A 22886-nucleotide genomic window follows, 5' to 3' on the forward strand; every position below is an offset into this window, starting at 1 on the left:
AATAAATATAGTAAGATTATTTAAGTAATTGTACAAAACCAAGCACATGTTGTGGGATTATGGCCTTGTGGGTGGGGAACAATTCTTCTTTATTTCACTTTTTTTTTTCTCTTTCTTCTGCAAAATGATTTGTTAGCAGAGTTGTCTCTTTTAATTATTAATTAAAATTCAGTCAACCAGCCAATAGAAATTTGCCACGTAGGAAATAATCAATTATTTGCTGAGGAAATCAATATTTTTCTTTTTTTTCTTCAAATGAATATAGGTAGGATATGAAAAGAATAGCGAGTACACAAACTTTACCCCTACAAGATAAAGAGAGGTGGTTTCCGATAGACTCTCAACTCAAGTAAAAACAACAGAGTAAAGAAGCCAACACAAAATGTTAAAGAAAGGATGGCAATGCATATTAAAAATGTAACATTGACTATTATAAAATAATTAGATAATCGAAATGCACGATGATAGGGTCTGAAAAGGATAGCAAATACACAGACATTACCCCTACAAGATCTAAAGAAAGGTAGTTTCCAATAGACTCTCGACTCAAATAAAAACAACACAGTAGTTTGGAAAAGAGCAACAACGGAGTGTAGAAGCTAAGACAAAATGTTATAGATAGCATGACATTGTCATATAAAAAGTTACTACCACAAAATAATACAATAATCGAAGTGCAAGATAGACAAAAACATAAATTCAAATTGTACATAAATTCATCCAAGCAGAGATCTCTACCACCTTCAGTCCTTCTTGCATGAGTTGTTGCAAAGTTTACACTCTAAATCATACAGAAAACTTTCTGCAGGTTTTAAGTTTTGCATGTATCTAATAACATTTTGCACTCAATCTTTTTCACAATGACCACATGTAGAAATGGTTCTTTCTGGTCCAACTTTACAGACTTTGAGAGCCTTCAACTTCCGGCATCGGCATCATCATCATCAACTAATTGATTCTGCATTTGAGACATTACATGCAGCGTTGGAAGTACGTTTGCCCTACATATCCTCCAGACATTGCCCTTCTGACATTAGACTCGAACATGCTCGGGTTGTCACTCAACACAGCAGCTGCTTCATGATTGAGGGGATCCTCGTGATTGGGTTCCTGCAGAATCGGAAGTTATAAACTACCAACTACTTAGAGTAGTGTAAACTACATCAAACTAGAAGGAAGTTAAAGTACCGTGAACAGATGATACAAGCCATAGATTACTGTGTTGATGTTGAGCACAGGTTTCCAGTCTTCTCGAAGAATGTTGAGACATACATTTCCTTCCAAGTCAATATTCGGGTGGTAAACCTGCAAAATCCGAGTTTCCAGAGCTAATGGATAAAACAATTGGAATCTAAATTCATTCATCAAGAAATTAAAAGAGTCGAATAGAAAAAGCTATAAACCATTACCCACCTTCGTCTTGCACTTGACTTTTGGAGCCTCATGAGGATAAATAGAAGAAATGCTGAAAGAGAAGACAAAAGTTCCACCCCTGAATACGAACAAATAATACAATGTATGTTATCAGCACCGAGGAAAGCTAACTTGAAGCGCACCAATTTTCCATAAAATACGAAAGCAGAAAGGTATATCCATGTCGAAGTAAGCTTTTTTCAGGAATATACTCCATTAAAGAGAGAGAATAGTTTCAGCAAAACTACTTACATATAATATCCGTCATCAGGCCGAATGGTGACTTCAAAGTTCATGAGGTCATCTTTTCCGTTAGGGAATGATATGCTACACGTTTTAGGTAGATTTAGTTCACTGATATCTACAGGGAACAAGAAAAACGTTAAGGCCATCTCACAATTTCATTAGTGTGGAAAAAAATAGAAGACAAATAAATAGTCGGAGAAAAGAACCACTCAGAACAAAGAAAAATAAATGAATCCCTTTTGTATAGATTCTTTATTATAAGGGGAAACATTCTATGATGAATCCGAAAATGAGGCAGTGAAGGAAGGAACTGATACAATCATTCATGAACTTCCGTCAAAAAGTTCATCAATCAAAAGAAAGACGAAGAAAACCCCTTCACTAGAAAGTGCTTTGCATCAAGATTCAAGCAACAACAATCTTCACTTTTCACTCTCAATATATGTTAGCTGTCACATATAGATGTTCAAGCAACATCAATCTTCAACAGTGGATGGTCAAACATAACACAATTTTCGCCTCTATACGAGTAAAAGGAGTCAACATAGAAATGACAATAAATCACATCAAATCTCTACAGCAATATATGGGAGATTTGGGGAAACCCGTGAATGATGAAATATGAAATTGGGGGGGACTCCAAATTTCACTGCCTTCTGGCCTCCATTTACACTAACCCTCCTCCAACGGTCCAACCTCCCACTTCTTACCTTCACTGTCACAAAGAACCACCTTAAGGGGGATCCACTTTGACACACACGTTGGATTCTAGCAATACACAGCATGGGCCTGTAAACTTGTAGTTGTAGCTGGTGGACGCACTGTTTGGGAAATACCTGAGATCAACAACTCCCACCCCCTCCAGTAAAGTACTACATTTTCTAGTTTTTTTACTTTTTTTTTTATCAGGAAGCACTACATTCTCTCTTACAATTTTTTCAGCATACCACAGTGTTATCAAAAGCGAAAAGCACAAAAATTCTCTAAGCTCTGTTGGGACTTGGGGCTTTAAGTGCAAAGCGCAAGTAAAGTGTAAGCTTTAATGAAAAACGACACAATGGAGAAAAGTAAAAATATATATGTTTGATTCGAGACTAACAATTATAAGTATGAACATCAAATATATGAACAAAGAATTGAAAAAAAAAAATGTACAATGAAGTAAAATATTAATCGTTTAGTATCACCTCTTCAGGAAACTTTCATGAGAAAAAAAGTATATCTTAGAGTCTTGAATCGCACATTAAGCGAGGCGAAGCGCTCAACATATTTTGCGCCTCACTTCAGGGCATAAGCACGCCTTTGACAACACTGGCCTACCGAGATAACCTATGACCTTTTTCAGGATCATCTTACATTTGGAAAATTCTACATTTACTACACACTGCCACGTGTTCCCATGGTACCAAAGAGGAGAAAACTGGTTCATGTCATGAACCACAACTTCTCATGTCTCAAATTATAATCAGAGTGCACTATTTCATCTGAAACTTTACATGGAAGATCTCTAAAGGGTAAGCACACAACTGAAATGAAACCCTAGCTAATCAAATCTAAATTGACCAATTTGGCATGCCAAAAGAAAGAAGAAATTACTTTGCATGAAACGAAATGATTAAGTACTTATTTGATTTGAAAGATTTTACGAAGAAAGAGAAAAGGAAATACCTTTATGAAGACGCAGCTCTCCTGCACTTTGTTTCTTAATTGGAGGCTTTCCATTAGCATTTTCAGCAAGCTCTCTCTGTTTCTCCTTTACTTTAAATAGCTTAATCATGGTCCCTACAAAAGCAAAATGACACGTTGAACCATAATAAGAACTACGAGATGAAATACATGAAAAATGAATCTTCTCCATCTTTTTCATTTATAAGTACAAATAACAACATCTAAGTACATAAAAATTCCTGCAGTTGTCAACTGAGCCTCTGCCCCAAAGTATTTGGGTTCGAAAATATGAATCTCTGTATCATTACATGCTATTCAAGTTCATTCAATATTGAATAATAAAGCAAATTAGAAGTTCTCTTGAACTAAAGGTTCTTCAAATTTCACATTTATTCTTATAGAGATATACAAGTCTCTAATCAAGATAAAAGGATTCCTCACACACACTAATATTTTAATCTCAGCTAGTTGGTATCACTTGAATGGATCTTTTACTTCTAACATATTCGGTTGCACTTGTTAAATCTGAAATCTAGAGATTGTAAGTCTTCTGAATCGACTACCCTCCTGTGCTAATATGAATAAAGAATATAAAAATCATTTCTTTATAACTAGCCAATGTTTCTGCGACATGTTCCAATAACTCTTCTGAGCTTTAAAGCAGGAAAAAAAAACTTCAACTTTTTGTATTTCTTTTTCACTACCATTTAAGCTTTGGAATTGGTGTTGGAATCTTTTGGAAAATACTTGGTCACGAAACCTGTCGAGAACTCTTGAAAGCTTGAGGCATGTCAAAGACATTGTCCCCTACGATTCAATAAGCTCTTCTAGTAGAGAATATATAGGAGTAAAGAAGGGAAAAGATGCTAACATCTGACAACAAAATATAATGGACAATGGCACACTTTTGGGAAGTGTAACCATTTGAATATTGTAAAATGTCATTCAAGTCAATTGAAGGCTATTCAAGGACTTTAATAGATGGAATACGATACAGGATTCACTAGAAATATTATCTCATAATAATAGTCATTCACTGGCCAAAAATCAATTTACATAATAGAATTCAAGTTGTACGTTATGGACAAAGGCGAATCTAGGATTTCTAGAACATGGTGCACCCCTAAAAAGAAGAACGAAAATTTGTATTAAGTAGGAATTGATCCCTAGTCCTCTAGATAAATAACTCAACACTCAACCAAGTGCACCATTTAGCCTTCTTGTGACCTTAGACAATGTATACATAAAATACCTAGTTCTACGGAAAGAGCACGAGTTCACATGCCCCATTTTTAGGCTATAAATTCACCTCTGGTTATGGACAATAAGAGTATTTAATAATGAATATTCTGTTTTGAAATAACACTAATTTTTCCAACCGCGGGTACTATCGCTGAACCTATTCTCAGCCATAACTAAACATAGATATCTTAACAGATATATGCATAGAACAACCCTGCACCAAACTCTAGCTTGGGACAATTCCGCAAATCAAAAGTAAAATTCAGCATAATCAAGCTAGCCCTTTTCTGTTTTATTATATAGCAGCATTATTTTGGAAAGACACAAGAAAATACTTGAGCTTTAAAAAAACTAGAGGCTAGAGCAATTAAACTAGGAACAACAATTGTAGCTTCAAACACTTATTCAGACTCAAAAATAAGATCACAAACAGGCTATGTCGCTCAGATTCTCCAAAAATAATGCCACAATTGTAACTTCCCAAAGGTGTGCAATTATTTTGGAAAGACACAATAAAATACTTGAGCTTTAACAAAACTAGAGCAATTAAACTAGGAAACAACAATTGTAGCTTCAAACACTTATTGAAGTTAAGATCACAAACTGGCTAGGTTGCTCAGGTTCTTCAAAAATAATGTCGCAATTGTAGCTTCCCGCGAATGTGACGTTATTTTGGAAAGACGCACGAAAAGACTTCAGCTTTAACAAAACTAGAGCAATTAATGCCACACCCGTGTCACAATCCTCCAAAAATGCACTGCTTTTTGAGAATCTGACAGCACCATTTTTGTAAAGTCCGAACAACATATCAATAAGCAACCAGCATCTAATAATGCTAAAAAAATAATCTTTTTTTGAGAGGTTCTCTCTACTAGCACTTTTCCACTACCCAAACTTAAAATTTTAACAACAACAACAAATTCAGTCAATTCCAACTAAAAACAAATAAGACAGACCATCAAGTAAGATCAAACACGCCGCCAAGAAACATAATTTCTGGACAAAATTCTTCAAAATCAACAAATTTATCAAAAGGGGTTCAAATTAAAGAGCAACCATCGTTAATTCAATCGATTTCACGATCTGGGTAAGAACAAAACTTGAAAACAAAAAAGGAAAACACATAAAAGAACCCTTTTTATCGCTGAATCTGATAAAACTATAAGCAAATAGCACAAGAAAATACCAAAATTATGTGAACCTGCTGCTGCTGCTGCTGAAATGAGAATCTGCAAAAAAGATTGAAGAAGAATGACGGGTCTCTCTATTTATACATGGAGAGAAAAATAGTATAGAAGAGAATCTGAGAAAGAAAGGACACTGAAAGCAAGTGTATTAATTTTTTTACTTTAATAGAAAGGATGCACCCTCTATTGTCTCCCCCCTCTTTCTCTTGTTTTTTTTCCCTTTTTCACTCGGTGTTCGGTATCTTAATAAAAATATTCTATATTAGAGCTCGATATGAGTTCAGAACTAGATTATTTCTTTCTTAGGTTTGACTGAATTTGAATTCACGTCGAAAGATCTAAAATATTTCTTAACAAAGATATTTTATAGTCAGAATTTGAATAGAGATCATTTCTCTTGATGTTTGATTAAATCTTAAATGTTTCTTAATAAAGATATTTCATACTCAGAACTCGAATACGGGTTTATTTCTTTTGAGGCTCGACTAAATTTGAATTCACGTCGAAAAATCTAAAATGTTAAGAAAACAAAGATATTGTGTACTTAGAGCTCAAGTAGAAGATCATTTCTCTCGAGGTCTAATTATATTTGAGTTCGCTTCGAAAAATCTAAAACATTTCTTAACGAATATACTCCGTACTTAAAGCTCATCTGATTATATTTGAATTCGCGTTGAAAATCTAAAATATTTCCTTACAAAGATACTCTTTCATGATTAGGATTCAAACACGAGATTATCCCCGACTTCCTTTCTCCCTCTTTGATTGTTTAAGAAATTATTTTATTCTTTTTTTTCTTCCTTATTTTGAGTATTTGAAGTTAATAGGAGTATTATTACAAAATGATGGTGAAGATCATCATATAGTTTAAACATAAATCATGACCAATTTAGAATTAAAATGATATTGATTGTTTTCTTAACGAGAATGATGCCTTGATTGTAATTATTGTCATATATATGAGAAAAATAATGATTAAGCTAAGTTTAATTGAGTATGAGTCTTACTATAATCAACAATAGTTTGAATTGATTTGTGCGTAAATTGAAGTTGAATTTTTTTTAATTTTCTATTGTCAAATTTTGTAGGTGAATAAAAAGCTATTTATATTAGTGGAAACAAAGTAGTCAAGTGATGGAAAATACTTTGAAGTGTTAAAATTTAATTTTATAAATAAATAGTTGTTTATGTATTTAAATATAAACTTTAAATGGATACAAGAGATTAATATAAAAGAGGGGCATTAAAAAAGTTGTTCAATTATAAAAATCAAGAGATAATTTATTATTTTGTACTATTTATTTCTCCAATATTTAAATGACTTATAATTAAAAAGAATAATATAGTAAAATTATTCATTATTTATTATGTTTAAGATGTATATCATCAAATATGGAAAAATAAAGATGAACAAAGATGTACATATCTCATTCTAATTTGGGCCAAATCATTTGGATCTTGGCTAATCCGGTCCACTCGAAAGGAGAAGTGCACAAATAGCCAATTTGAGACTTATTTGGGATATAATTCTCTAGTACATTATAATCGGGCTAAAAACACCTTAAATTTTGTTACTATGTTATGTAATGTAAATCTTTTAGAGATGATTTAAATACGCGATTAAATATTGGAAGTGACAAGATTGATTATACCTGTAAGACTGGGTCAAAAAAAGAAGCTAGACTATGCTGAATTTACTGTCAATGACTGTAAATCAACCTATAAGACATATACATAAAACAAAAATAATCAAAAAGTTATTGATGAGTGATTTGTTTGTTAGTTCAGTATGAAGTAACCCAAAATCTCCATATAGATTGTCTTCAATTATAAAATAAGGTAAGATAAAAGAGTTATTGCTTGTGGTTGAGAAATTACGAGTTCAACTTATGAGAAAAAGGCTATTACTGAAAATGTATGATAATGACATGTACACATAGACTTAATATGTTGTTTAGGGGTGGCAAAGTATTAACTAATTCATGAAAACACAAACCATCACCACCACTCAACTCCAACGTGTTAAAATTTGAACAGGTTAATGAACTGTCTATTTATTAAAGTGAACTGGTTTAGGAGATTAGTTTTAAATATATATATATATATATATATATATTTAAAACTAATCTCCTAAACCAGTTCACTTTAATAAATAGACAGTTCATTAACCTGTTCAAATTTTAACACGTTGGAGTTGAGTGGTGGTGATGGTTTGTGTTTTCATGAATTAGTTAATACTTTGCCACCCCTAAACAACATATTAAGTCTATGTGTACATGTCATTATCATACATTTTCAGTAATAGCCTTTTTCTCATAAGTTGAACTCGTAATTTCTCAACCACAAGCAATAACTCTTTTATCTTACCTTATTTTATAATTGAAGACAATCTATATGGAGATTTTGGGTTACTTCATACTGAACTAACAAACAAATCACTCATCAATAACTTTTTGATTATTTTTGTTTTATGTATATGTCTTATAGGTTGATTTACAGTCATTGACAGTAAATTCAGCATAGTCTAGCTTCTTTTTTTGACCCAGTCTTACAGGTATAATCAATCTTGTCACTTCCAATATTTAATCGCGTATTTAAATCATCTCTAAAAGATTTACTCGATGTCGGATAGAAATTGGATATGATCCTACTTCTCTAGTTTCCTTTTATCCTTTTAATTTTTTCCCTTTTATGATTAGTGTTGTTCTTTACGTGTACCATATTTTCAGAGACTAATTCAAGATTTTAAATTAATGGGCATAAAATAACTATGTATCATTCAGTATTTTCTTGTGACGATGACTGAATTTGACGCGAATATTCATTTTTTAGGAATTTTCAACTATTGATATACATACATAGTTCGAGCAAAAGTAGCATGCTTCCAAGAAGATCTCCTTATACATGTAACGCTGTTTGAAAATAATCAAAAGTAAGTATCATTGTGGAATTTCACAACGTATGTTGTTGTATCAATCGAGTCGTGGAATTATGACAATAAACCAATATTGCTCCAAGTAAAATATTGCTTTCACCATTTCGAGACACACATAGTAGATGAAACGTCTACTAAATCAAATTTCTAAACTCATTTCTTCTTATGTCTGTTACTTGAGCTGATGGTCTTTCGGAAACATCATATTTATCTCCACAAGGTAGGAGTAAGATTTGTGTTGTGTATATTCCACCCTTCCCATATCCTACTTGTGGGAATACTCCGGGTATGTTGTTGTTGTTTTCATTCTCTTGATGCCCCTTGAATGGAAACATAAGAATAATAACAATTCTTGATAATACAATGACACATTTACATAGTCTAGTCAGTCAAAAATTATTGTCACATCTACATTGATTTCTTTAATAAAAATCCACTTGACTTTGTAGTCTTCTGATAGGATGACACATTCCTTAAACAAATTTTCTGGATCAAATTAAGTTCGAATGAGACATAATATATACAAAATTTAATAATGTTTAACGCGTTTATACTTACATTATACATAATCCAACAAAATATATTCACAAGACCAATTCCTCCATGTTCATATACTTAATCAAGAAAACAACAGCTATGAATTGGTTTCTGAATATTCTCTGCATACTAAACTTTCTAATTTCATGTACCAAAGCTCAACAAGAATACTCAGGTAATTCAGTATTGAACTGCAAAAACGAATACGAAACGAATTACTCTTGCAATGGAAGAAATTCCACTTGTCAAGCATTTCTCATATTCAAGGCTAGGGATCCTTACAATTCAGTACCTGGAATTGCTGCTCTCATGTCTTCAAACATGTCTGAGATTACTCGTATCAACAATGTCACGAGGCTTACAGTGTTCGCGCCAGAAAAGGAGGTTATAATTCCAGTGGACTGCTCTTGTTCAGGTTCGTATTATCAAAGCCAAAACCATGTACTATATATCACCTCTTATTGAAACATACTTTGTGATAGCAAATAATATTTACCAAGGATTATCAACCTGTAATGCATTAGTACGTCGAAATGAATATGATGAGTTCAGTTTAAGACCTGGTCTTGAGTTGCAAGTTCCTCTCAGGTGTGCCTGTCCAACAGCAAAACAAGTTGCAAAAGGCTCAAAGTATTTGATGACTTATTCAATTGACGTTGGCGATGACATCCTTAAAGTTGGCAAAAGATTTAATGTTAGTGTAACGAACATAGTTGAATCAAATGGATTCTTGGATGAAAATTCTGTTCTGTATCCTTTTACAACCATTCTAATTCCCCTGCCTTCTGAACCATCAAATTTAGATACCAGAAATGAGAATTATAGAAAACCTGTTAGGTCCTTTTCACCTCCACCGGTAGCTAATGCTTCAAAGGGAAAATCAAAGAGAAATCTTTACATAGGTAGTGGAGTTGCAACAGGCTTTGTTCTGTTACTGCTTGTGGTTTCTTGGGTCGTCCTTCTTGCTTTGTTTAAAAAAAGGGATAGAAAATTTCCAAGGAGGTCTTCAAGTCATGAAGATATCCTCGTGGAGATCGCGAACATAGATCATGTCCCTAAAGTTTTCAAGTTCAAAGAATTGAAGCATGCTACGCGAAACTTTGACTCCAAGAACCGGATAAAGGGATCTGTATACTGGGGAGGGTTTAAAGGGGAAATCTTAGCAGTCAAAATAGCAATCATGGATGTATCTAGAGAAGTGAACATGCTGCATAAGATCAATCACTTCAATCTAATAAAGCTTTGTGGCTATTGTGAACATAAAGGTTGCTTCTTTCTTGTCTTTGAATACATGAAAAATGGCTCTCTCAGGGAATGGCTGACCAGAACCAAGTCTCGAGATACCATAAGCTGGAAAAAAAGGATTCAGATTGCGTTGGATGTAGCTAATGGACTTCATTATCTTCACAGCTTTACCAAACCAGGCTACATCCACAAGAACATCAACAGTAGAAACATTCTCCTCGACAGCAACATACGAGCAAAGATTGCAAACTTCAGTCTTGCTAAAGAAACGGATAAATCAGGCACGAGTTGGGAGCTTGTTGGGACAACAGGATACATGGCGCCTGAGTACGTTGAGAGAGGGTCAGTGACTTCAAAGATGGACATTTATGCCTTTGGAGTTGTACTGTTGGAATTAGTCACCGGAAAAGATGCTGTAATTGTAGAGGAAAGTGGAGAAATTCTGCTTTCTGCTGCAGTAGCTGCAATAATGGAAGGAGAAAATGCAGAAATTGAACTGGATGGATTCATCAAAGCAGATATGAGGGAAGATGATGATTTGGAAATAGCATTTTCGGTAGCCAACCTAAGCTTAAGATGCTTGACTCGAGAACCAACAAATCGTCCAAGCATGGAAGAGCTAGTATCATGTCTACTGAAGATTCAAGTTAATGTACATAAGGCAGAACAAACCAGTCAGAATTAAGAATATGGACATAGGAGGGGTTAAACTAACTCCAGCCTTGTTTTTTTTTTGCATTTGTTCTAGAGCCTAGACTAAGGCTGTATGTTTTAAGATTCAGACGTCTAAATTCTGAATACGAACCTGTATATTAAGTTCTATTGGCCGTTGAATGAGCCCTCGACCACCATGTGGTAGCCAATATTGAACTACTGACACTGATCTTGAGTATACTCTTCAAAACATCAACTTTATCATCGATGCCATGACGTTCCTCGATGCCTCGTTCAGTGTGTACATCAACATTTGCTCCCCTTCCAATACATTGTTCAAAAATGTATCAAAAGTACATTAATACGTGTAAAATACAAAGCTAAACATTGACATAATGCAATCAGGATAATCAAAAGAAAATGGCAAAAACAGAAAACTGAAAAGGACCCTTTGAATCCAGATTTTCAGTCTGCCCCCAGACAACAACTTAATTTCATCTAATACTTTCTCAAATTATACAGTCATAGAATTCTTCATAGCTAAAATTAATAATAGACCTAAACAAAAGCTTACAAGAAACGGGTTAACAATTGCTTTGTGTACACTTTTGACAAACATCCAAGTTATAATATTTAATTATGGTGTGTACCATTTTCTTAAACGACACAAATTCATTGTCTGACCTAAACAACCGTGCAAACAAATGCTTAACGATGCATCATCTAGTCTTATATTTTTGGAACGATCTTTTTCTAATATTCATCAAATGGTAAAAATATCCAAAACAACTTAAACAACAACAAATCACATGTAGATTTCTAAAGAAGTTAACACATACTAACCAAAACAGTTTTCTGTTTCATTTTATGGTCTTGAATTAATGTATCAGAATCTTACATGGAGAAAAACATTGGCCCCAATTCTGCTAACCAGTGAGGCTCCACAGCTGTCACACACTGCATGTACTCCTTTGTCGTCAAGATTGCCTCATGATAAACCACGTAATCGGGAGTGTAACCCAATCCATAGAGAGCACTTGTGGGATGCAGGTTACAAGGCATTCTATTCCTGCAATTAACATATTCCCCAATCCCCTTCAGCATAGCTGCATTATGAAAGTATGCGGAACAGATTGTTTTCCGCACAACATCCCAATCAGAACCGCAGTATGTGAGTGGAATTTTGAGTGTCTTGAGGATGTCCAGCAATTGGGATCTTATCTCCCTAGCCTTGTACAGACCTTTGACCTGTAAAAAATGGTCATTACACCAGTCTCCTCTGTATTCATTAGCTTTCCATTGCTGGTAAACATTAAGCAATGTAAGGTGATCAGATTCTGGCACAAAAAACTTTTCCCTAGCAGCATCACTTTCCGCTTCCCTATCCTTAGGTCGAAAGAAAACTGAAGGCACTGAAAGCATAGAAACAATTGTCAGAACCTCATTTAAGCATTCTAGTTTTTCCCCCATCAGGAGCAATTTGGCAAGGGCAGGGTCCAATGGGAACTTCACCATTTTTCGTCCAAGGTCCATTAAATCCCCAACATCGTTCAGTGCACCTAGTAACCACAACTGATACATGGAGTTAAGAATGTTATCTTGAGGAGGTGGATCCATAAAATCAAAATCCAACAAGTTTTGAATTTTGAGAGACTTGAGCAGCAATACCACATTCCCAAGATTTGTCTGTTGAATCTCTGGCACAGGGCTTTGCAGCATTTCATTCTCATAAGCATTCTCTGTATAAAGTCTGTAACAAGTCCCTGGGCCAGTTCTACCAGCTCGACCAGCACGTTGGTCTGCAGAAGCTCGACTAATGGGGAACACTTGTAAAGCATCCATACCCATACGGGGATTGTACACCTTCATTTTAACATAGCCTGTATCAATGACATAGAAAATTCCATCAATGGTCAAGGACGTCTCAGCGATATTAGTAGCAACAATGCATTTGCGAGCCCCATCTTCAGCATTCTGGAAAATTTTTGCTTGCAGATCAGCAGGCAGTTGAGAGTATATAGGAAGAATTAACAGCTTGGGTACTGGTTGCTTTGTTGATGAGATAAGTTGTTCCATCCTCTCTGAAAGTGCATAACAGGTTGCTTCGATCTCATCCTGACCAGTCAAGAAGATGAGTATATCACCAGGGGCACCAGCAATATGGATAGTCATGGCTTGCTTAACTGCAGCTTCGACATAGTCTTCACATGGGGTTTTACTATAACATATTTGAACTCGAAAAGTCCTTCCAGGTATGTGAAATATTGGTACGCCCCCAAAGAAGTTTGAGAACTTCTCGCCATTGAGAGTGGCAGAAGTGACAATAAGCTTAAAATCACGTCGCCTAGCCACAACTTTCTTGAGAATGCCAAAAAGGACATCAGTGTCAAGTGATCTCTCATGGGCTTCATCCATTAAAATTATACTATATTTCTCAAGATCGGGATCCTTAAGAGTTTCCCTTAAGAGCACACCATCGGTCATGTACTTGATAACAGTACTTGGCCCAGTGGCATCTTCAAAACGAATAGCATATCCAACTTTATCCCCGAGCTCAGTTTCCATTTCCTCACTAACTCTTTTGGCAACACTCATCGCTGCCACACGTCTAGGTTGGGTGCAACCTATGATCCCATTAACTGTATAACCATATTCATACAGGTACTGAGTTAGCTGTGTTGTTTTTCCAGAACCAGTTTCTCCAATAATAACCACCACCTGATTTTCACTAACCACCTGCAATAACTCATCTCGCACAGAGAATATGGGCAAATTCTGTCGTTGCTGTGAAATTGTTTTCGATTTTGTAAAATCACTGACAGCTAAGTGCTGCGAGAATCTGGCTTTTCCCTTAAAATCAACCGCACCATCCTCACCCACTACAACAGTATCTGCATCAATCTCATCAACACTCTTCTCCACACCAAGAATATCTCCGAGTTTCGACCCAGCTAGCTCCCAAAATCTTTGCCGAGACTTATCCCTCTTTTGTTTTTCGTGTATCTCCCGAACAAGAGCTGACCCTTTTCGTGAAATTAGTGCCATATCGGACATTGCATCCTTAATTGGCAATATCGGCTCAGTTTGCTCAGTGAAAATAACTCTCCCATCCAAAAATGGAGGCAGCTTTATATCATGAACATGAAGAATCACCTTCCGTTCCTCTTCATCATCATCAAACTCCGTTTGCACCTTGTTACCTCTAACAGCTCCAGATCTCAAAAGCTGACGATTCTCCCAGTTTTTGCCAAGGATTTTTTTTCTAGTTCGTGAATAATCATTTGTACTACCTATTTCAGAGATACAATTTCTTTTAGCACTAAAATTGTAATTTTTTGCAGGATACTTAGAAGTTGAAGATCTTACCGATGCCCTAATTGGAATTGGAGAAGGAGCCACAATGTCCCACGGAGAAGAAGCAGCAACAGCATATGAATGTTCTTCGCTACTGGTTCTCTTTCTCCTTCTCACTTCCATGGATTTGCTTCTTCTATCCCTCTCCGCCATATATGTTTGTTTGAATTTGAAGGAAGATGGAATATTGCTTCTCACTATTTGGTGTAGTTTTCAAATTAGATACAACTCCTCTATTTATAATCCAATAAATCGAGTACGCAAATTATCAGGTATGATATGTGGCTATTTATTTAATTTTATATAAATTTAAAAGCGGAATAATCAAGTTTAAGAGCGGAGAAAACGAAAATTGAGATAATAGTTGAATGGAATGGAAGTAAAAGGCGTGGAACCACATGTAAGGCGCATGGGCACGTACAAGAGCCCATACATCTTACACTTCAGGTTAGCCAATCGGCCCTTAAGGGATGAGGGCAAAGGCGGGTTCATGCGCCTTTGCCCCTTTGATTTGATTCATAATTTGCTTGCTCTTTTGTTTAGGGTTCAAACTCCATAGATTTCGATCTTATTATGAGGCCTCATGGGTAATCTATACAAATTGTCACGTAAGATGCTGAATAAAATATTTACTTGTTCAATTTTATACACGTTTAAATTATATATTTGTTGGCTAGTTTTAATTTAATGACTTAGGCTTCTAAATTTGGCAAGAAACTTCCACCAAATATTACATCCTTGGTGAGCAAGTATTGAATTTTATACACATTATCTTCATGTGCAAATACAATAGGCACATGCTCACATGACTTGTCCAAATGATATGACCACACATTATTCTCTTTCCTTGCCCACCAAGTAGAATTGTTGTGTTTTTTATTTGGTGGTTAAAGTATCGATTCAAATCGAAAAATTGAATATAATTAATTAAATAAATTATATTTTTTGGATTTGATTTTTAAATTTTATAAATAAGTTAATTTTGTTTAAAAAATTAATTTGATAAATTATATGTACATATCATATTAATTTATTGAATAAATTTAAATATTTATATTTTTCATATAAAAAAAACGGGTTGTAATTGTGCTATCAGTTCTCATGTAAAGTATATTTAATTTGTGTTTAAGTAGATTTGATTTATTTGTTAGCAGATTTATTATAGATTCTAATTTATCTATAGCGTTTTAAAATAGATTTTAATTATGATGTAATTCATGAAGTATAATAACATTTTTTTTCTTCAAGAGGATTATCAACTTTTTGTGCAAGAAAGATAATGTTTCAAGACTATTTAGCTTTGTAGTATTCTAGTTTACACGATTTATACCATATTAAAAATAATATTCTAAAACATACAATATTATACCATATTAAAAAAAAAATTGATCTAATTTAACCTAACAATATAATATACCAAATAAAACTTCATTAAAAGATTTAATTTTTCATACAATATTTAATTGTACTATTTTATATTCGTGTTGGAATTCTACTAATTCAAATTCGTGCATTACATGATCTGACATTATATTTTTTTAAGGCTCGAACTTAAAACTCGAAACTTGACTAACTTAAATTTGCGCAGTGCAACGCCCATCTCTGAGAACACACTCCCAATCTAACTTTTTCCAACACAAACTTAAAACTTGACTAATTCAAATTCACACATTACAAACTTATTTTTGATAGGAGCCCCTCCATCATAATTTTCTCTCGGGGCTCAAACTCGAAACTCGATTAGTCCAAATTCACAGATTGTAAACCTCTTTCTAAAGCAACATCTCCATAATAATTTTCTCCAAAGCTCGAACTCAAAACTTGATCAATCTAAATTCACATATTGTAAACCTATTTCAAATGTTGGTGCCTCCATCATAATTTCTTCCGAGGCTCAAACTCGAAACGTCAAATCTCGACCATCCTATCACAGTCCAAAAAGAGGGTGAGACTATTGTTGACCAAGCTGCATAGGAGTTTGTACAGTACAGTGAACCAATATTTGACAGAATTTCACTCCGATCAAAACACTCCAAAAATCCAAAAATCTTCCTTCCCCACGAAGGAATTTCAAGAATCGACAAACAAACCTAGGGATCATCAAAGCGTAAAATTGCTAACATTTTTGGTTTTCCGTTTTTTCTCTGTGGGGTTTCAGTGTATGTGAAAAATTATGGAGGACTATATCTATGTGAGCAGCGATGATGATGAATGGGACAATCAACAGTATAATAATGACGATGACGACGACGATGATGATGATGATGATGATGATGGTGAATTTCTTGATGGGTTTACCGAAATTGAACAAGAGAGAAATGGAATCTCCAAAAAGGGTCCTTCATGCAAGGTAGTATGATAAAAGTGAAATTTACCGTTCAAACGAATTCAGTAGCTTTATATTTTGAAACCCAATTAAGGATTTCGAGAAATTAATTTATAAAGTTTAAATCTTGAATGATCCTGTAACCCTTTTCATGCAAAGTGTTTAATTTTATTGTTTTCGAAAAATGCCGGTGCCTAATGGATGTCCCTTTTGAGTCTTGATTAGGTTTTCCTTCATATTTTCTTCTGGTTTTGGTTGTAGCTTCTTTCACACACACAATATATGCTCTGTATCAGAATGTTCAGTTTCTAGTACATCAGAACTCTAGAACGGCTGTTTAATACTGTTTCAGTTGAAAAATTGGTACTAGTAGTTCTTATGCATTTCCAGTGATTAAATATGGGAAAAGACACTGGATGGTGTAGTGGGTTGTCTGACTATCCGTCCATACTAGTAGTCGTAGTATTGCTCATGTAGTTTCTTGCCTTCGTTTTCTGTTGTTTTCTGCGTTTCTCGTAAGTATACTTTGTTATACTTTCACCTCCGTTGTTTCTTTTGGCCTTGTTTGGACTGTTTTTTCTTGAGCTGAGAGAGTCTGTAGGAAACAACCTCTTTACCTGTAAGCTAAAGGTAAGGTTTGCGTACAATCTACCCTCCCCAGACCTCACTTTGTGGGACTATGGTGGGTATGTTGTTGTATACTGGATGGTGTTTCCTTTACAAAAAAAGAGAAGTTTTAATGATTTTAAAATATATGATATTATGCTAGAAATTCTTTAAATGAGATTAGCTTCTGGCTAGCAGTCTAACTTTTTGATTTTCTGCCACGTACAAGCATTTTCTTAGTCCTGTGAAGCAATTCATACTGCGTGCCAAGTGAGTGCATGAGGCACAGTACAGGATATATAATTACTTATCAGGGAACACATAGGAAGCAAAAAATCACCCTGAATTGTGAAGTTGTCTGCTGTTTTCATTTTTATGATTTATGAATTTCTTGAATTCTTTATGCCTACTATTGGGTTTTGCAGGTAATCAGGAAAGAGACTCTTTTAGCTGCACAGGTGAGCAACTTTTCCCAAAGTTTCAACTTTGCCATATGGATAAATGTTAATTTAATGACTGACATGTGAAACATTGGTATTTAACTTGCAGAAAGAAGACTTGCAAAGAGTGATGGACTTGCTATCTCTGAAGGAACATCATGCTCGAAGCTTGCTTATTCATTACCGATGGGAAGTTGACAAGGTCTTTGCGGTTCTTGTTGAGAGAGGGACAGAAAAGTTATATGCTGAAGCGGGTGTGACACTGGACGGGAAAGATGAACATACTTCCACTCTGTCGACATCTGAAGTGACATGTCAAATTTGCTTCGAAGATGTCCCTGTTGAGAAGACTACTGTAATGGACTGCAACCATATATTTTGCAATGAATGTGAGCATCTCCCATCCCTTCCCTGAGCCTCTATCTCTGTACGAATATAGTGTTTCTCTTATCTCTTGTCCCTATTTAATCATTATACTAGTGACACGTCACTTATGACACATGATCTGGAGTTTGTTGTCCCAACATTTGAAATCTCTGTTTGTATGCCTCACATAAGTGGGAAAGCTGTTGGGATCCTTTTCGTTACTACCTAACTTCGAAATACTGATGATTTCACTGCATCTTTAATGGCATCAATAGCATTTAGAATCTGTTTCTATAGCAAACCTATGGCTTCGTTGATTTTCTTTAATGTGAAAGTGATTAGTGCATCTTGAAAAGTTGATGAGCTAGATTCACTTATTGTATTTATTGTTGGTGCTTTCTCTTTTCTGGTCACTCGAACAAATGATGTGTAGGCTAAAAGTTGCCAATAATTGTTCTATGTAGGTTGGACAACTCATTTCATTGTAAAAATAAATGAGGGTCAGAGTAAACAAGTAACTTGCATGGCCCAAAAGTGCAATGTGATCTGTGATGAAGGAAAGATTAGGGATCTCGTCACTGCAAAAGATCCTGCTTTGGCAGAGAAATTTGATCGTTTTCTGTTAGAGTCATATATTGATGATAACAAGAGGGTTAAATGGTGCCCTAGTGTTCCTCATTGTGGAAATGCAATTCGTATTGAGGATGATGAATACTGCTGTGAGGTTGAATGTGCATGTGGTGTACAGTTCTGTTTTAATTGTTTATCAGAAGCACACTCTCCTTGTTCATGTCTGATGTGGAAACTTTGGATGAAGAAGTGCAAGAACGATGGTAAGACAGTAACATGGATAAGTGAAAATGCCAAACATTGCCCAAAATGTCATAATGCCGTGGAGAAGAATGGGGGATGCAACCTTGTAAGATGTAGATGTGGACAGCCGTTTTGGTGAGACTTTATCCATGTCTGCAGTCTTATGTTCTTCCAATTTGCTGATTTATATGTTCTATTCTTATTCCATTTCTTTGCTATACCATTTTCATTTTGATATATATTTTTCTGTTGAAGTCTTTTAACTATTTATTCTGTTCCTTCTCTTTTTTTGGTCTCCCGGGAGTTTTTTGGGGGGTTTTGTTTGGGGTGGGGGTGGGGGGTAATTAGTCTTGTGATGCATGAATTGCATATGATGCAAACAAGGACTTCCAAGGAGTAGAGATTGATGACTTTTAAAGCAGGAAACTGTAAAAAAAAAAAAAGAGGGTGAAAGGAGAGGAAATGCTAAGAGAGTTGATGAACAGATAAAACGGATAATCTGTCCTGATTCCAAGAATGAAAACTTGACCAAGAATTAGAAGGACAAAGAGAGGCAGCAATATTTGTGGTTGTAGTATAAGCGGGCAAAGGAAGAGGAAGTATAAGCTCAATTGTGGAGAGCAGGAAGAGAAAGTAAAAAAAGAGCATTTTCAAGGTTATAGAAGTTAAGATCCTAAGGTTATCCATCCCTTGCTAGAGATGTAGCTAGTTTTTCTTTGAGTGTAGAGTAACAGTTAAAATACACATTTCTCCTTTTTCTTACCTACAAGCTCAAAGTATGGCATAGTAGTTTCTCCTTTTTTTCCTCGCTCATATTAGTTAATTCATTGAAAGAATGTTGGCCAAGCCAAATTATACCAGTACTTTCTCTTTCTCCGTCGCTTATATTTGTGTATGCAAATTTTATTTTATACTTTGTAGTTGGTTGTGTGGTGGAGCTACTGGTTTAGAACACACATGGAGTAGCATTCGAGGTCACACTTGTGGCAGTTATAAGGAAGGGGAAGAGGAAAAGACGACGACTGTCAGAAATGATCTCTTGCGCTATACTCATTATTATGAGCGCTATATGGTTCATCGTGATTCGTTGGAGGCTGAAGCAAACATGAAGCAAAAACTAAATTTTGAAGTGTTGAAACTTGAAGCAGGGGAATTGCAATCAAAGGACTTCAGCTGGGTAGAAAATGGATGTAATAGACTCCTTCAATTAAGGCGAATTCTCTCCTGTTCCTATCCAGTTTCATTTTACGTTTTTGGTCAGGCGCTGTTCAAGGATGAAATGACACCAAAAGAAAGGGAAATAAAGAAGAACCTTTTTGAAAACCTGCAGCAGCAACTTGAAATAAATGTTGAAAGACTTTCGATGTTCTTGGAGGAACCATTTGCTGACCATCCTGAAGATAAACTTTTGGAGACTAGAATGAAGATCATCACTCTCTCTGTACTAACAGACAACCTCTGCAAAGAGTTGTAAGTGTGCATCACATCTAATAAACTAGCTATGCATTAGTTATATTTGCGTTAGGTTCTTCAAGTACATTGATATGCTAAAGAAGTTGTTTACGCGGGGTTCAAATCTTTGGAACTGAACTTAGTTAGGGGAACATTTTTATTCTATGATAAATGGTAGGGAATCATAGGCTATTATCCAGAAGGTCCTTTATATGACACTTTAGTTTCAAGGGAAACTAAACTCATTTTTTTCTAAACGAGTAATGCCCTTTGGTTAGAATCACAAGAGAGGCAAAAACAGTGATCTTTACTTATATTCTGTAGAAACAAACTGATCCTGATATTGCTAATGTGTCTACCAAGTGAGGCTTCATTCCTGGTTTTTTTATTTTGCAGGTACGATTGCATTGACAACGATTTACTGCTTCCTCTACAGCAGGCGACTCATACCATAGCTCATTATAGATCCGAGGGAGTGGCTAAAGCATCAGAACTTCCTAATTGACATTCCACCAACACTTGGCGTGTGAGCACTCTCAATCAGAGACAGGAAAACGATGCACATTCCTTTTCTCATGAGCTGATCTAGAATTTTATGCTAGAGGGTTCGATTACTACAACATCTAATATTCTTTTGCGACACTTTATATGAATTTAGTCTAGATTCTTAACTACATATAGTTCGAGTTGAAGACAATGTGTGCATGTTGGTTTTCGTTTGGCCACATATCCTAATATCTGACTGAAGAATAATGTGACAAAATGGTTCAAACTTGATACACCATGCAGCATTGAGCAATTTAGAAAATTTTAGCATTTGGATTTGGTTCACTTTTGTGAGGTTTCATCCTTCAATATGGCAGCAGCTGTTGAGAAGATATGTAGTGTCCTGTCTATCTTGCTTCATCACTCACTTCACATACTCTGCATAAAGTTGTGGTTATGCATAATATGTAATAGGTAGTCATGCAGTGGAAACAACCTCTCTACGCCACAATGGTAGTGGTAAGGTCTACGTACATTTTACTCTCCTCGTACCTGGGATTACACTGTGTATGTTGCTATGCAATCAGCTTAAATGGAGCAACATGGACCGTGAAGGTATATATGGCTAATTTCAACTTGCTTGGAATTCAGGTGTAGTGATTTTGTAGTTCAGATAATTTTGTTACAAATGGCAACACAGTTATAGTTTTGCATTACACTCACATGACATTATTTTGTCATTAGAAGTCACCACCTATGTCGCTCAAAACTCATTAAAAATGTCAACAGGCGTGTGTCGGATTCTTCAAAAGTAGTGTATTTTTGGAGAATTTGACATTGGTGTGCGGCATTGAAAGTTAAGAGTCCACACAATTTAGGTCACAACACTATTACCTTGATAACTAAATAACCGTTGAATTAAAATGAACAATGCTTGTACTCCTTCCGTTTCAATATATGTGATGTAGTTTGATTGAACACGAAATTTTAAAAATATGTAAAAATTAGAGAAAACAAAATAGATGGATGATACCCTTCTTAATGAAAAACTGAATATAAACTTATGATAATCACATCATATATAAAACACGACCCTACAAAATAACAAATGAATATACAGATTGGGTTTCATAAATTAAAACATCCAGGTTGCAGAGAATATAAATAGTCATTAAGATTAACAAAAGCACAAGCATTCCTATGAAATGAGTGAGTACAAAAAAATAAAGAGAAATTTAGTATCGTCAAATCTCTTTATAACGATGTCATTTACTTCAATTTTTAAAAGTTGTTATAGCAAATCGTCGGAGAAAATGAAAAATCAGTTCCAAACAAATTTGATCATGATAGTAAAATGTTGTTATAGAAAATACTTGTATGAAGATTTAATAGGCATATTTAACACATTTAATTACATCTACATATCACAAGTAGTTCCAAGAATGACACCACCACCAACAAAAAAATTTAAATAAATAAAAAAAAATATTGGACAATTGCCCTGATTTTTTTTTTTTGTAAGCTATAATTTTATTTTATTATATAACAAAATAATTTCTTATTGATTCATCAAATTAGAGATTATTTTCTTAATTATGTGGATTGGACTATACCCATGATCCAATTTTTTTTTTTTTGATATATTGCATTATAATTTATATTGAATGACATCTAAATTTAAGCTAATCAATTTTTTCCAACAATAAAATACTTCACCAGTTTCAGATATTTGTCATCTTGCTAAGTTATAAACGTTTTTAAATGTTAGATATTTTATAAAAACAATATGTTATCCATTACTCATTTTTTAAAAGTTTATTATAATTTCGATTATTCTATATTCATCAAGTAAAAACATTTAAAAAGAGATACAAAGAATAGTTTAAATAAACAATTAATTTAATTAGCAATACCCA

The 22886-nt window shown here is 34.7% G+C and overlaps 4 protein-coding genes across 5 annotated transcripts; 2 read left to right on the top strand and 2 right to left on the bottom strand.

Moving 5' to 3' along the window:
* Nucleotides 1-593: 593 nt before the first annotated feature.
* LOC102598117 (NEDD8-conjugating enzyme Ubc12-like) lies at nucleotides 594-5903 on the bottom strand. Of its 2 annotated transcripts, none has more exons than XM_015306616.1 (6): nucleotides 5771-5903; nucleotides 3328-3441; nucleotides 1666-1774; nucleotides 1414-1492; nucleotides 1189-1305; nucleotides 594-1110 (listed from the first exon to the last, which is right to left on the bottom strand). In XM_015306616.1, exons 2-6 carry the CDS (start codon nucleotides 3434-3436, stop codon nucleotides 973-975), a joined length of 552 nt encoding a protein of 183 aa, XP_015162102.1. In that variant the 5' UTR covers nucleotides 3437-3441; nucleotides 5771-5903; the 3' UTR covers nucleotides 594-972. The 2 variants fall into 2 exon arrangements, with proteins under 2 accessions (XP_015162102.1, XP_006342600.1); XM_006342538.2 differs by having other exon boundaries at nucleotides 5756-5903.
* A 3764-nt stretch (nucleotides 5904-9667) lies between these two features.
* Nucleotides 9668-10823, top strand: LOC102598446 (protein LYK5-like). Its single transcript, XM_015306660.1, has 2 exons — nucleotides 9668-10493; nucleotides 10639-10823. The coding sequence occupies exons 1-2, from the start codon at nucleotides 9668-9670 to the stop codon at nucleotides 10821-10823; spliced, it is 1011 nt and encodes a 336-aa protein (XP_015162146.1).
* Nucleotides 10778-14634, bottom strand: LOC102580823 (pre-mRNA-splicing factor ATP-dependent RNA helicase PRP16-like). The gene is made up of 2 exons (XM_015306661.1): nucleotides 12026-14634; nucleotides 10778-10934 (listed from the first exon to the last, which is right to left on the bottom strand). The coding sequence occupies exons 1-2, from the start codon at nucleotides 14632-14634 to the stop codon at nucleotides 10868-10870; spliced, it is 2676 nt and encodes an 891-aa protein (XP_015162147.1). The 3' UTR covers nucleotides 10778-10867.
* A 1827-nt stretch (nucleotides 14635-16461) lies between these two features.
* LOC102598785 (probable E3 ubiquitin-protein ligase ARI2) lies at nucleotides 16462-21315 on the top strand. Its single transcript, XM_006342540.2, has 6 exons — nucleotides 16462-16831; nucleotides 17839-17871; nucleotides 17963-18242; nucleotides 18684-19167; nucleotides 19954-20502; nucleotides 20881-21315. Exons 1-6 carry the CDS (start codon nucleotides 16655-16657, stop codon nucleotides 20987-20989), a joined length of 1632 nt encoding a protein of 543 aa, XP_006342602.1. The 5' UTR covers nucleotides 16462-16654; the 3' UTR covers nucleotides 20990-21315.
* Nucleotides 21316-22886: the final 1571 nt, after the last annotated feature.

This window comes from Solanum tuberosum, unplaced genomic scaffold (genome assembly GCF_000226075.1).
Source record: "Solanum tuberosum cultivar DM 1-3 516 R44 unplaced genomic scaffold, SolTub_3.0 scf00034, whole genome shotgun sequence".
In the NCBI taxonomy this organism is placed as follows: domain Eukaryota; kingdom Viridiplantae; phylum Streptophyta; class Magnoliopsida; order Solanales; family Solanaceae; genus Solanum; species Solanum tuberosum.